The sequence below is a fragment of the Ochlerotatus camptorhynchus genome, unplaced genomic scaffold, assembly GCF_037179485.1.
Source record: "Ochlerotatus camptorhynchus isolate MF236.1 unplaced genomic scaffold, CSIRO-AGI_Acam_v1.1 ptg000202l, whole genome shotgun sequence".
NCBI classification, from domain to species: domain Eukaryota; kingdom Metazoa; phylum Arthropoda; class Insecta; order Diptera; family Culicidae; genus Ochlerotatus; species Ochlerotatus camptorhynchus.
This window is the reverse complement of record NW_027040692.1, coordinates 1,415,596-1,430,214: the sequence shown is the minus strand read 5'-3', so window position 1 is coordinate 1,430,214 and position 14,619 is coordinate 1,415,596. Positions and strand designations below refer to the sequence as shown.

Genomic DNA, 14,619 nt, shown 5'->3' with positions numbered 1-14,619 from the left:
TTTAAATGCGATTTCAAACCTAAACATTCAAGGTGTCAGAAATACCGGGTTACCGGGATGGATATTTTACAAACAATCGCAGCTTGCTCTATGCCCGGCACAATCGGCACATTGACAAAAAAGATGACCCAAGATTGGTGTGCAGAGTGATCTACCCCTTGGTACAGTCCCTAATATTTTGTTAATGGTTATTTTGCTTTACAACGTGTTTGGGGTATCATCCAAACCATTTGAGCAAAAGTTCTATTTGAGTTATCTTTCGTTTATGGTTTTTGTTTATTAGGAGTGAGCAGCGTAGCATATTAGCAGTGAAATCTGATATTGATATCGCACCATAGCTGCATTCGAGCTGAAGATCATCTAAACATCTAAAGTAGTAATTCTAAACAATACTGCTTGCCCCTCGCAGCGCCAGAAAGCCCGCGGTGAGATCCATCGGTAGGCTCCGGACCGTCTGGAACTCTTCCGCATTGTGGAAGTGCAGCTTGGTTTGCGGATCGGTGTACGGGGCAATCAGGCCGGATATGTCCGAGTACTTCTTGGCCGGCACGAACGAGGGTGGTGCGTTAACGGAGGAATCTGGAAATGAAATTAATGGAATTTTACTTTCAAAATATAAAATGCTAATTATGGAACAATTACAAGTCACATCTGTATCCTTCCAAGGAAGCGTGCGTTCGTAAGCCGTAATCTGCTTGAGGGACTTCCAGGTGCGCTTCTTGTTACCAGCGATAGAATTCGTTTGGGCCAAATTCATTCGTTTAAAAACCGGCATTTGATGGTCGCTCATTTTTCCGCAGGATCTGTTATCACCGAAGGACGATTTTTAAATGTTTCATTGGTTACAAACAAATTTCAGGGTTGTAGCAAAGCATAGCTCGTTGAGCATACACAAAACCGAACCGGTTCGATCAGCTGACTGTCATGTTGCATCCACCGACACAACTGCTAAACGAACGCAAGTGTCGTGAACTGTCGTGAAACGTCAAAACTTTTATTTCCATATCGCGATCCGTTCTTCGGAATTCTAACTGTGAAAAAACTAGTAATAATTGAATTAGCCGAAATTTGCAATTGATTGTGAGCTTTATCCACCAAGGGCACCGATTACCGGATGGGCCGTAAGTGATAAGCTTGTCAAGCGGCGATAGCAAGGTCGTGCGGAATGCTGTGAAAGCAAGAGTATTATGCTGTTTTGATTGGCTTCTTCCCCTTCACTGCTGGTGTTTGGCTGGGGCCGTGTTTTGAACGACGAAAGCGACGACGACGGCTGCTGATGGTAATGACGTGTTGTTTCTCGGTTGAGCACTATCGAAAGCAGCAACAGCAACAACAGAGCCAAAGACGACGACGACGAATGAAAATAGCGGTTCCTTATGAATACACTAACACAAGCCTGGGAGCAGCAAACAGTCGAAGATTGCAGCAGCAGCAGCAACAACTCTACGAAGAAGCTGAAAGCGGACGAAAAGCAACGGAGCAGTCGCCGCCGGATCAGTTCCAGTCTCGCACCGTGGGCAAAACAGGCGACTGTCGACGAGGCTACAACTTCCATCAATCCTCCGGGCCAGCACCAGCAAGAATCGTCCTCGAGCAATGCAGAAGGAGTGGAGCAATCAAGCCCATCGTCGCTGTTGACGAGACTTGCTGATGCTGATGATGACGACAGCAAGAAGCAAAACAATGTGAAAGACGACGTGGAACAAGAGCTACAATCGTCGAGTGATCTTGTGGTAAAGTATCACTACACGGGGGACGAATCCAGTGATAACGGTAGTAACAATCGAGGCAGAAGGTATAGCCGAATCAGCATGATTATTATCTACGGTCGGGAGGCGTTGTGCATTCTGGCACTCTTACTGACGACATATGCGTCCATTCAAAACAGGTAGGTTTGGTTTTCCATTTAATTCTGTGGAATTCCCTTCAGGCCAGACGATTATTTCCAGTCCTCCCCGAATATCGAAAGCACCACCGCCGGCACCGTTCTTCTCGAAAGGGTCTCTAGTGCACGATTGGCCCACGGGAGCTCTGGGACCCACTCAGACACGCGTCTCGCAGTCGGAGCTATCATTTGTGTTCTACTATGCACCGTGGTGCGCCGAAAGCCAACATGCCCGCTCGGTTTACGAACATGTCGCGCGGCTCTACTACCGGGAGGCTCACTTTGCCGCCATCAACTGTTGGCAGCCGGGAGGCGAGTGCCGGCTGCAGTACTCCAAAGTGCAATCCTGGCCGGTTCTGATGGCATATCAGCCGAACGGGATGGCCGTCCAGTTTCACCAGGCGTGGACCAATGCGGCGCTGTCCAGGTTTGTGCAATCGCTGATTAATCCCATCCAGCGGATGGTTGGTCCCGGCGATTTGATGAGCTTCATGACTGGAAAGGATGTAAGAGATATGCGCCGTGGCTTGCAGGTGGGACGTTGATAATCGGTTCAATCTTTCAGGCGGTGGTCGTCGCATTTATCGATGTGAATGTCAATCGTAAGCAATACAATCGGTTCTATCAAACGTCGCTCAAGTGGCTGGAGAAGGATCCCTTCCAGGAGGTGGCATTCGGCGCTGTAACGGGCGAGTCTTCCAGTGCATTTGGGGTTGAAGAGGTTCCGGCCATTCGGCTGTATCTGTGGAACGAGACAATTGTGAGTATTTTCTCGTTGGTCGTACTCGTGATCAATGGCAGAGATTTTAATTTGGAGGAGCCATAAATTGGTACACTGTTAAACATGTATACTTTCACAGGAATTCCCTGGGAACGATTCGTGGACTATGCCGGAGCTCACCACCTGGATCAACAAACAAATCCAAGTGGTGTCGATGTGGATCGCTCCCCCGGGGGCAACCAAGTCCTCTTCCCTGGCGCCATACTTCAACCAAGGGCCGGTGTTGTTCTTCTTTACACCGCGGTCCCTGTACGGGTCGTCTTCGGATGCCTACATGATGCTTCGGCAGCTCGGCATGCAGTACTACAACTGTCGAAACGACATCTGGGTGCAGGAGATGGCAAAAAAGTACATTGCCGAGCAGAGGCGTGTCAGTGCCGACGTCTACAGTCAGTTGAGCAAGGAGTGTGAGTTGATGCTGAAGCGTCACCCTTCGCAGGAAGATGAAAATCGAAGCGGAGCGGAGGGTGATTGCAGGGCTTCCAGTAAATCTGCGATTGCAGTTTCGTTTGTGAATGTGTTGAATTCGTCTAAGTTTGGTGAAGCGCGGAAGAAGAGCGATGGGTTCTGTGACATTGAGCAGGTCAAGTGCGACGAGCGATTCTATGAATGTGGAGATATCGAAGAATCGATGGAACTGGGAGCGAGTGAAAGTTGTGGGAAAAGGAAACGAAGTCATTTGTATGGGTCGATGAAGCATGATGGTCGGGAAGGGAAACCGGCGACTTCTATGCTGGATTCGGATCAGGACTATCGTGGGCCTAAGCTACTGAAGAGACTAAGTTTGAGAAGACAGTGCGAACTGCTGCGGTTGAGTGAAGAGGATAACAGTGAAGTCTTCTTTCAAGAGCCCACAGGGCCGGAAAATGTGTATGTGGATTTGGTAAAAGGAATGTCCTGTAAGTTCAACAAGACGTTGACTTTCTTGGGAATGGACAGCGATCTGTATCATGCATTTGCCGAACGACTTGGCGTGGATGTGCTGCACGAACCCAACAAGTCCATCGCTATCATTGTTGACCCGGAGGTAGGAACCATTTGCCAACAAAGTCAATATCTGTTTATCTCAATCCAATCTAAACCACTTTCAGGACGAATCTACCTATCTCCTAAGAAAGCAAGTTAATTTATCCAGTATGGCGAAGCTGGTTCACGACTTCTACAACGGCACCTATCCGCGGTTTCTGCGGTCGAACAATGTTTCGTTCAAAACTACTCATTCGTTCAATATGAGCGAGTTCCGGAAGGAACACCGCAGGATGATTGATGTTAAACGATCGGAAATGGTCACTAAGCTGCAGAAAGGTGGCGGCGAGAAGCAGAACGCTTCTCGAAATGAAATTAAAACGGAACGGAAACCGCCGGAAGAGGCGAGACCAACCGGCGAGCCTCAAGTGCAGCACCACAGGCATCATTTCGTGCGGGAGATCAATTCTCACAATTTCAATCACGTGGTGGTTAATTGCAATAAGGTAAAAAACTGTGAACCTTTCTGCTGTTGACAATTATTAATTGAAACTCACTTCCAGACTGTCGTCGTTCATTTCTACTCTGCTCAATGTGCCTTCTGCAGTGTGCTCTCGCAGCATCTGCTCATCATCTCGAAGATGCTCCAGCAGCAACCACTGCTAGAGTTTGTCCGCATCGATGGTGACAGGAACGACCTCCGGTGGGAGTACACTATGGATTCATTTCCAACTTTGATCATATTCCCCAACCAGAGGTAACAACACCTTTAACTCGGCTATTAGCCGTTTCGATACATTATTTTTATTTGCATATTCCAGAAAATCCGAGAGTCGTGTATTCTCCCGCAGTCTCCCGATAACCGTCCCCAACGTGCTCGGGTTTATTCTTTCCAATTTGAACCCACCCGAAAGGCTATATGCCACCACTCTGATATGCAACGACATGAAGGTAAGTTCGTTCCCATAATCGCGTTTCCAACTCTATAACAACCATATATTACTCACAGCCGAACTCGCCATCGCGTGACGATTGCTTGGGGGCAATGAAGCGGGAGCTGAGCGATAACATCTCGCTCAACCTACGCCTCTACCGGTTGGCCTCTAAACGTCCGACCTGGGCCGCCCGCATCCTGCGTCGTCTGCAAGCCCTGCAGGAGTTCTATCTGGCCACGCTCCGTTGTCTTAGTCATTCCTGTGATTTTAACCAGTTGAAGAGCAGTGCTAAAAACATCCACACCATGTGGCAAATTGCAACGTGAGAACGATAGTGCATTTAGCAAACTATTATGTTCCCCACCACCTTACTCTACTTTCCACAAGGATATTACCTATTTGTTTTTACTTAATCTTTTCGCCAAAGGCTTTAAAATCGTTTTACACAGGAATGTGTGTTATCTTTTTTTTTTACTTGTTGTTAATCCTGCTGGGTTCCTTTTCCGACTTTCCTTATTTTGGAGAAAATATTCTGAAATTACCCATTGAACTGAATTGAAATTCTCAGCTCAGAGAGGAAGCATTATGTAGCCAAATGAAATGATGAGAAAAAAAAAGCGTCAACAAATGTCAGAGAGATCTCGTTGTAGATATTTTTTTAACTCGCCTGTGAGCTAATTATTGCAAACAACAACATAAAACTACGGTCTAGATTTTAGGCAACTATAAAAGTGAAAGCTGAAAACTCCTAGAATTAACAGAAAAAGTAACGAGAGTGAAATGAAAAGAAGAAAAAAAAACAGTCAACTATATGCTACCTATCAAAATTTTGTTTTTAAGCATTTCACTGTCTACTGTAAATACCTAATTATCAGACATTTGGAAATGCCGAATAGGATGAAAAAAAACTACCCTGTTGCAGCGTAGAAAATTTCGTTTCGTCGTGATTACACTATTTAAGTTTTGTATTTCGCGCGATTTAAGAAAATGATGAAATCACGCTAATATATTTTGTTCGTAATCTGTGCAGCTGTATTTCTACTCGAAAGAAACCTTTTCTGATCATACATTTTCCAGGATTTATATTTTTCCCTTAACCCTTTGATTCCCAAAAGGTTTTTCGGTAAGCTAACTCGTTGTCACTCGTGAGGTGAATCTCCGTGAAGTCAAATGGAGAGTCTCCTCACTCGTGACAGCAAGTCATCTCACCTCACTCGCGGCGCAGATAGGCCTCAATGTGTTTTTGAAAAAAGTTCTAGGTCTTCCATTCAGTCTCAATCCGAATCACATAAAAAGTTTTTCTCAATAGTATTTTAATTGTTTTTCAATAGTTGGTTAGTTCAATTCTTAAGAATACAAATGAACGAAAATAATGAGCACACGGAGAAGCTTATGTAAGGACTGATTCGGACTAATAAAATAATTTCATTCGAAGTTGGAGCCAATTTAATTTTGAAAATTCGACCAATTTTGTTTCAAATAATCCCCCTTATTTTTTATTATTCTATTGTTGTCTAAATGAAGATTGATGGGGAAAAGTCTATTTCCAGCTGAACAATGCATTAGACCCTAAGTAACATTGGTCGATTCTCTTCGTCGGCTTTCTCTTTCGTTAATAACTTGAGCACATAACTTCGCATTATGGGAGACCTCGAACCACTCGATCCAGTCGCGCTAGCTGTTTCCCGCCATCAAAGTCGTTCTATTTCCTGCCATCAGAGTCGTTCTGGCCCTGCGGTCGAGTTCGGTGGTGGGGTCTCCCAAGCATCGTCTTCAGGCAAGTATGCATACATTAGTTACAGTCATTTCCAGTGCAACGCTTCAAGCACCTGCCGGCTGTTTCCAGTTGAGAAGCACTTCTGATACTGCTCATTCACAACATCCGCTTTATTGTTCGAACAATCCTAATTCATCTCCGGGACGCACAATAGACCGCTCTTTGGAAGCTCCTGGTTACTCCAGCCCAGGCGTGCCGATTCCCGCCAGCGTTCAGCATAGTCGTCCTGGACCTGTGGCTGGATATGAATCAGGAGTCTTCCACCTTGCCTCTACAAGCAAGTACAATCAATATACTATCTATTAACTGCCTGATGCCGATCAAACTTTCAGCAATTCTAACTATGTTAGTCATTGTGATGATGCCTCTGTAACTCCTAATCCTGGAAACCCGGAACGCGCCGTAGAAAGCCCCATGGAAGCCCCCAATCCGTCCGTCTCAGTCCTGCCATCAGCAACCTTCGTTCATCATAGTCGTTCCGGACCTGCTGTCGGATGCGGAGAGGGGGTCTTCCAACCCACTCACTATGGCGAGTATCCAATGAGACTTGATGATGGTCAGTTATTGCCTGATGTATCTGTGATTTCCAGGGAGAGCAGTCGTTCGATTCCTTGCCGCAAGCAGGACGTCGTGATCTTCTACCAAAACGCCGGTGGAATGAATTCTGATGTTGAAGAGTACCGCCTAGCTGTATCGGATCGTTGCTACGATATTATTGTCGTTACGATCGGAATCCTAACAACAGCCGTAAATCTACTGGTGGAGGTGTCCTTGTAGCTGTCCGTAGCGGGTTGGAGGCAAAGGCCATCGAGAACGATTCATGGAACTATGTGGAGCAGGTTTGGACAGCCATCAATCTGGGTGATCGCACACTATTTCTATGCGCTCTGTACATTCCACCTGATCGAGTCCACGACAATGAACTCATCGATACTCACTGTCGGTCAGTTTTCACAGTTGTCGGAAGTTCCACTCCAGTTGATGAGATATTCATTTTTGGTGACTTCAATCTGCCAGGCGTTTCGTGGAGTCCACCTCATAGCGGATTCCTGTATCCAGATCCTGATAGCTCTACATTTCACGCAGGAGCTATTAGCCTTCTCGACAACTACAGCGCAGCGACTCTTTCTCAAATTAACCATGTAGTTATCGAAAATGGTCGTAGTTTGGACCTCTGCTTCGTGAGCACACAGGACAGGGTTCCATCAATTTCCTCGGCTCCTTGTGCACTAACTAAGCTAGTTCCACATCACCCTCCTCTAATTGTCACTGTTGAGGACAAACTCGTGCGTGATTTCGGCGACTATACTGCTACGGTTTCTTATGACTTCCGTAAAGCTGACCACCGTAGCATCATAGATGTATTGCCTAGTATGGCATGGGAGAACATCCTTGATCCAGATGACGTTGAGGCTGCAGCGCAAACCTTTTCACATGTCTTGGCATATGTCATTGACAGACACGTCCCGAAAAGAACTCACCACAAAGTGTCTCACCCTCCCTGGCAAACGAGAGAGCTACGTAGGTTGAAGTCAATCAAGAGAGCAGCATTGAGAAGATTTACGAAAATTTACACTTCCTCTGAAACTACATTATGTGAGGCTGAATCACATGTACCAGCGAGTCAGTCGTGAATGCTTTTCAAGTTTCCAACGAGGCATCCAGCGCAAACTTAAGCTACACCCGAAATCCTTTTGGAACTACGTGAACGAGCAACGCATGGAATCCAGCCTCCCATCGTCTATGGAATTCAACGTAGAAGTTGCTGCCACTGTTCAGGATATATGCCACCTTTTTACCCTTCTTACAAAGAAGGGTATAGATATCACTTGAAAAACCGACTATCGATCCTAGGCCATTGCACCATACCATTCGACTCAGCTCGACGAGATCGGAACATGTCTGTGTGTGTGTGTACGTGTGTATGTGTGTCTGTGTGTGTGTATGTAACGAAATGAATGCGCTCACGTTTCTCAGCAACCGCTCAACCGATTTGGACAAACTTGGCGCCAAATGATAGGTCTTGGGGTCCCATTGAACACTATTGAACGGTTTTGGAATCGGTGAACCGGTTCCGGAGATATGGCCGGAATAAGATCCGGTGAATATGGGCCTTCACGCTGGATTTAACGGAAAACGTATCAAAACCATCATGCGACACATCAAATTACTACAGAATTCAAAAATAAGATCAATGCAAGTCGTGTTAAGTGTTCCAGACCACATTGGACACACTTGGACATTTTCCGGGTACCCCGGGGAAGTTGCTTGAATATAAATTGAATTAAAACCCATTTTTTTTTCATTTCGTTTATTTGGAAGGCTCAAATGTTATAAAAATAACTTAACGGAGCCGAGTACATAAAATACCAATTTTGGTACTCAAAATACAAAAAAAATATATATAAAAATGCATTTTATGATAGGATTTTTCTGGGTGGCGATCGAAGCGGCGACAAAGCGATCTTCTCCCGTGCACGCAACTTCTTTCTTTCCCGAATTTGTTCCTCATTTTCATTGAACCCGAATCGTGATCGCTGCTGCTGCTTCTGAACGTCGTTTCCCGTTGCATGCTCTCCGCTACTCTCGTCGGGGTCGTCACGTCCATTTCGTTATTTTCATTCAGCATCTCCAACCTCGTGTCCGTTTCCTGGTCGCTAATGACTAGCGACGCACCTTCCACCACTACACCAGCATACGTACTGCTGCTGTTTTGTTTTCTTTCACTTTGCTGCTTTCCTTTTTCCTTAGGTTGCTTCTCCGCTTCCTTCCCAGCCTTCCGCATGGGACAGGAAAGCTTCCGGTGTCCGTCCGCCTTGCACAGAAAACATTTATCTTTGTTGCCATCATAAAATATATTTCCTTTGCGATTGAAGAAATGTAATGACGTGGGGATTTCCTTCTTCACATCCATATATATACCGCGTATCCCTGTATATACCTCAAAACACAGATCAGATGGAAATTTCTCCCGGATGATGCGTTTAATTTTTCCATATTTCCCCAGCACTTTATCTAGCTCGTTGTCGGGTACCTCTGGTGGCAAGTCATACACACGCACATATTGAATGTATTCACCAGCATGCGACATGCGTACCTTTGCCGTCGTTCCATTCGCATAATGGAAGATTAAATCCTCCGAATTGAACGTCAGAGCATGGAGCATCGCTTCCTCTGATTTGAACTTGATGAATACTCCCCTTTCCTCACCAATGCGATAAACAGCTTCCATTTCACTTCGATCCGCGTCGAGTGCTTTGGCGAAATTTACAATCTCTCCGATGTTTGGTTTAGCATCATGGTGGCTGAAGCTAAACTTGATGGTGTTTTTTACTTCACACATCTTGCATTGTAGCAACAAAAGGCTCCGAACTGCTAGCAACGAACAAAGAGCAACTATATAATAGCGAGTCTCGAAAACAGGCTATCGCGTGGTTCACACCGAAATAAAAAATCGACTGCTGCTGTAGACAGCTGTGGGACAACTGAATTAAAACCCATTAAATCACATTAAAATACGATGATAAGGTGATTGGTAGCCTCACCAAATAGACTACACCCGGATATATTCCGGGTACCCCCAGGTAGTGGCGTAGCGTCACTGGATGACACGGGGGTGGGGGCTTGGTCACTGATAATGACAATAAAATAAATAAACTTGAATATGTAAGAAGGGTCTGATCACACCATAGGTGGATAAATTCGGGTTTTCCGAAAAGTTTGCCAGTGTATTCACTAATGAGACACTAACTGACGACCGTATTAACCTGGCTGCCAGGAACGTTCCAGTTAACGATCAAACGCTGGGGGCAATTGATGTTAATGCAGAAATGATTTCTAAGGCCGCGACTCTGCTCAAGTCATCTTTCAATCCTGGACCTGATGGAGTTCCGTCTGTATTTTTGAAGAGACATATTGCTAGCTTGTTAATTCCGCTTCTTCGCCTGTTCCGAATGTCTCTCTCAGGTGGCATTTTTTTTATCTTGCTGGAAATTTGCGCACATGTTTCCCGTTTACAAAAAGGAAGGAAACGAGCTGTGGATAACTATCGAGGAATTACATCGTTAAGTGCCGTTTCGAAGCTATTCGAGCTAGTCATTATGGAACCGTTGCTGCCCCATTGCAAGCAGTATTTGAGTGCTGATCACCATGGTTTTACCATAGAGGTAACTCTAAGACTAGAAGGTCCCGAAATAACGTGCTCAAATTTTTGGCTCAGCTCTGGTACTCTCTTCGGTCCCAAGCTAATCGATTCACCCCTCGAAACATAGGAAAAACGAATAACCCCTCATTTCATCTGTCAAACTTTCATAGCGAATCAAAACAAACATTGCGTAGTACTAGAATTTCGACTAGAATGGGATACGTTAATCGTTTGCTTGGGACCAATAGGCTAGTCAAGTAGTGAGCCAATTTAAAATCGTTAGTTTCTTACTGATTGTTGGTTTTACTGTCGGCCGCTCTACAACTACCAATCTGCTGTGTCTCACATCGTATATAACCGAAAGCATGTCGGATCGGGTTCAAACGGACGTTATTTATTCAGACCTATCCGCAGCATTCGACAAGTTGAACCATGGTATTGCGATTGCTAAACTCGGCAGGCTCGATGTATGCGGTAATCTTCTGAGTTGGTTTCGATCATATCTTACCGGTCGGCAACTAAAAGTTGCCATAGGAGATTGCAGATCAGCTAGCTTCTTCACCACATCAGGTATACCTCAGGGAAGCCACATGGGACCGTTAATTTTTATACTGTACTTCAACGACGTGCATCTGGTCATCAAAGCTCCTCGGTTATCATATGCAGATGACCTCAAAATCTTCCTACGAATCTGCTCCATTGCTGACTGTCACTTTCTTCAACGTCAACTGAATGTATTCGCTAGTTGGTGCAGGTTAAACAGAATGGTAGTGAACCCAGCCAAATGCTCCGCTATTACCTGAGTACTGCGCAGTAAATCGATTTCATTTTGCAAGCCAATGGAAAACTGCTTGAAAATTTGTTCAAGTTTAAAATTGTTTTGTTCTTTCTAAGTTGATTCCCGCCATAAGCTTTGAGCCAGGAGTGCTCGAGCCCCCATGACCATTGGATTTTAAAATGGCGTCAGACCTTGATTTCCGGTATTTATACGTCATCCAGATTCCAAAAATACCCATATTGAAGGATATTTGGCATCATTTCCCAGTTTTAATCTAACCAGAAGCCACCATCTTGGATTTAAAAACGGCGTCAGACATTGATTTCCGGTATATATGCGTCATTGGGGCCTCCCTTAGCTCAGTCGGTAAAAGCGCAGCTACAAAGCAAGACCATGCTGGAGGTGGCTGGGTTCGATTCCCGGTACGGTCTAGGAATTTTTCGGGTAGGAAAATTTCTCGACTTTCCTGGGCATAGAAGTATGATTGGACTTGCCACACAATTATACCAATGCAAAAATGGTACAGGCATCGAAAGCTCTCAATTAATAACTGTGGAAGTGCATCTAGAACACTAAGTTGAGAGCACGCAATAAGCTAATATGCGATATGCAATAAGCTTGAAATGCGAAGAAGAAGAAGAAGATGCGTCATCCTGATTCCAGAAATACCCATATTGAATTATATTTGGCATTATTTTCCAGCTTTTAATGTTTTTATATAACCGGAAGCCGCCATCTTGGATTTTAAAATGGCGTCATACCTTGATTTCCGGTATTTATACGTCATCCAGATTCCAAAAATACCCATATTGAAGGATATTTGGCATTATTTCCCAGTTTTTCTATAAAGGGAAGCCGCCATCTTGGATTTAAAAATGGCGTCAGACTTTGATATCCGGTATATATACGTCATCTTGATTTCAAAAATACCCATAGTGAAGGATATTTGGCATTATTTCCCAGTTTTAATCCAACCAGAAGCCGCCATCTTGGATTTCAAAATGGCGTCAGACATTGATTTCCGGTCTCAAGACGTCATCCTGATTCCAAAAATAGACATATTGGAGGATATTTGGCTTTATATCCCAGCTTTCCTACAACCGGAAGCCGCCATCTTGGATTTCAAAATGGCGTCAGACATTGATTTCCGGTCTCAAGACGTCATCCTGATTCCAAAAATAGACATATTGGAGGATATTTGGCTTTATATCCCAGCTTTCCTACAACCGGAAGCCGCCATCTTGGATTTCAAAATGGCGTCAGACATTGATTTCCGGTATTTATACGTCATCCTGATTTCAAAAATACCCATAGTGAAGGATATTTGGCGTTATATCCCAGTTTTTCTGCAACCGGAAGCCGCCATCTTGGATTTCAAAATGGCGTCAGACATCGATTTCTGGTATATTTAAGTCATTCTGATTCCAAAAATACCCATATTGAATGATTTTTGGCATTATTTCCCAGTTTTAATATAACCGGAGGCCACCATCTTGGATTTCAAAATGGCGGCAGACATTGATTTCCGGTCTCAAGACGTCACCCTGATTCCGGAAATACTCATTTTGAAAGGTATTTGACAGGTGTTTAAAGGTGTTTAAGGCTCTGAACCATTTGGTGGATTATTTTAACTTTTGGTTAAAATTTGACAGATGGAAAGTTATCGATTAACCCTGCTATCCGAGCGTGGTTATTTCTGACAGACAAGAAGTTAAATTTTGACGACCGTGGCTCGAAAACCGGTCGATCGACAGCACGGGGATTTTCGAACATAAGAAATAACTTTCGAAATGTCACTTTTAACTACGAGTTAAATTTAACTCGGAAAATGGTTCACAGCCTAAATTTTTTTCTATAACCGGAAGCCGCTATCTTGGATTTCAAGGTGGCGTTGGTTGAAGATTTCCGATCTCCACGTCACACCGATTCTGGAAATACCCACATTGCGTAATACATCATTTGAATTCACAATTTTTCTGTATTCAAAAACCGCTATTTCGACTTGACACTGCATAATATTATTCATCAAATACAATTTCTGTTTAGTTATCTGCCATCACTGGCAATTCTGAATAATGCGCACCACGCACATAAACACACAACAGTACCGGATCGGTTCTTGAATTCAAAACATCATCCTTGTGAACACAGAACACCGGTACTGGAAAATCAGAACCGCACCGTGTGCAGCGAACTGGTGAACACGGTGCGGTGTTACTTGCAACTACCAAACCGAATCGACAGCAGCACCATACACTCGGTACAACAGATCAGCACATTGGTTATGCTTTAGAAAACCGTACCGGTGCTGTACCGGTGTTTTGCCCATCACTGCTTCCTACCTGCGGGAAGTTCCGTCAAGGTCCACGTATTGTTCCGGCGTAGCGAATCCATCTCCTCTTCAATAGCCGCTCTCCAACTGTCCCAATCGTCACGCCGTTTCAGCTCCACAATCGAGCTCGGAATATTGTCAACGTTATTCATAGCGTTTAATACGAATCCAGCGTAATCAAAATCTCTATGCCACGCCGGTGGAACACACTATCTCGTTGCAGTCTTGCTTCCTCTAGGTAACCATCCGCTGTTCGACTCTCGGAATCAGCGGACTCCTCAGAAAGTTCTTTATTATATGGCAAGCTTTCATAATCGTCCACAGATGACGTTGCATCATCACCAAATGGTGAGCGATCAACCGAGCCTTACGCTCGCTCATGTGAGCATGCGCAATGCGTCGTTTGTTCGATTTGCGCTCTATCTTTGTGTCCGTGTTTGGGATTTTTCGTTACATGTCATTTTTTTTAATCAATTATTATAATATATAATCAAAAATTATAGACCCCCCTCCCCTTGTGTAAACAATTGTCCATACTATTTTTTTTAATTTGTATGGACCGTGGACAGTTACCAACCCCCTCCGCCTTAAACTGTTTACATAGTTTATGAACAACCCCTTCGAGGTAATGGCATGCTCTCCGACGATGATTTCTGTCTTCTGCGCCACTTTGCAGTTACTGACAAATAGCGCTGCCGGTTTGTGATAGGTCTTCGCTCCTTGCATTTGTTTCTCTACCGTTTGGATTACCTCGGTTGCTAGCATTTCAACATCTTCTCACTTGTCATCTTTTACCATTAAGCTGGGTTAAGACAGGGCAACTCAAACGCGAATTGAACGTGTAAACCTTGCCGTTCAACTGACTTGATCAACTCACCTGAATTGGAAAAAGTTGAACCTGGCTCAACTTTTCAAGCCAATTGAATTCAACTTAGTTGATCAAATGACTTGCCTAGCCTAAACTCAGTTTTAAGGTAACGTCATCTGCAAGGCCAACAATCTTAAGCGCCGTTTAAGCGAG

At 44.5% G+C, this 14,619-nt stretch overlaps 2 protein-coding genes across 2 annotated transcripts; one reads left to right on the top strand and one right to left on the bottom strand.

The window, feature by feature from the left end:
• Window positions 1-239: 239 nt before the first annotated feature.
• Window positions 240-802, bottom strand: LOC135702860 (INO80 complex subunit C-like). Its single transcript, XM_065223902.1, has 2 exons — window positions 643-802; window positions 240-579 (listed from the first exon to the last, which is right to left on the bottom strand). The coding sequence occupies exons 1-2, from the start codon at window positions 788-790 to the stop codon at window positions 383-385; spliced, it is 345 nt and encodes a 114-aa protein (XP_065079974.1). The 5' UTR covers window positions 791-802; the 3' UTR covers window positions 240-382.
• Window positions 803-981: 179 nt separating this feature from the next.
• Window positions 982-5,343, top strand: LOC135702866 (thioredoxin domain-containing protein 11-like). Its single transcript, XM_065223908.1, has 8 exons — window positions 982-1,888; window positions 1,950-2,391; window positions 2,451-2,645; window positions 2,746-3,693; window positions 3,758-4,138; window positions 4,196-4,389; window positions 4,454-4,583; window positions 4,642-5,343. Exons 1-8 carry the CDS (start codon window positions 1,377-1,379, stop codon window positions 4,891-4,893), a joined length of 3,054 nt encoding a protein of 1,017 aa, XP_065079980.1. The 5' UTR covers window positions 982-1,376; the 3' UTR covers window positions 4,894-5,343.
• The last annotated feature ends 9,276 nt before the right edge of the window (window positions 5,344-14,619 follow it).

Excerpts from the sequence above, each read along its gene's own strand:
- LOC135702860 (XM_065223902.1), bottom strand. The coding sequence starts at position 790 with ATGAGCGACCATCAAATGCCGGTTTTTAAACGAATGAATTTGGCCCAA. Across the intron at positions 580-642 it reads GAAGGATACAGATGTGACTT|ATTCCTCCGTTAACGCACCA; the intron begins GTAATTGTTCCA and ends TTTCATTTCCAG.
- LOC135702866 (XM_065223908.1), top strand. The coding sequence starts at position 1,377 with ATGAATACACTAACACAAGCCTGGGAGCAGCAAACAGTCGAAGATTGC. Across the intron at positions 2,392-2,450 it reads GCTTCATGACTGGAAAGGAT|GCGGTGGTCGTCGCATTTAT; the intron begins GTAAGAGATATG and ends TCAATCTTTCAG. Across the intron at positions 2,646-2,745 it reads ATCTGTGGAACGAGACAATT|GAATTCCCTGGGAACGATTC; the intron begins GTGAGTATTTTC and ends ATACTTTCACAG.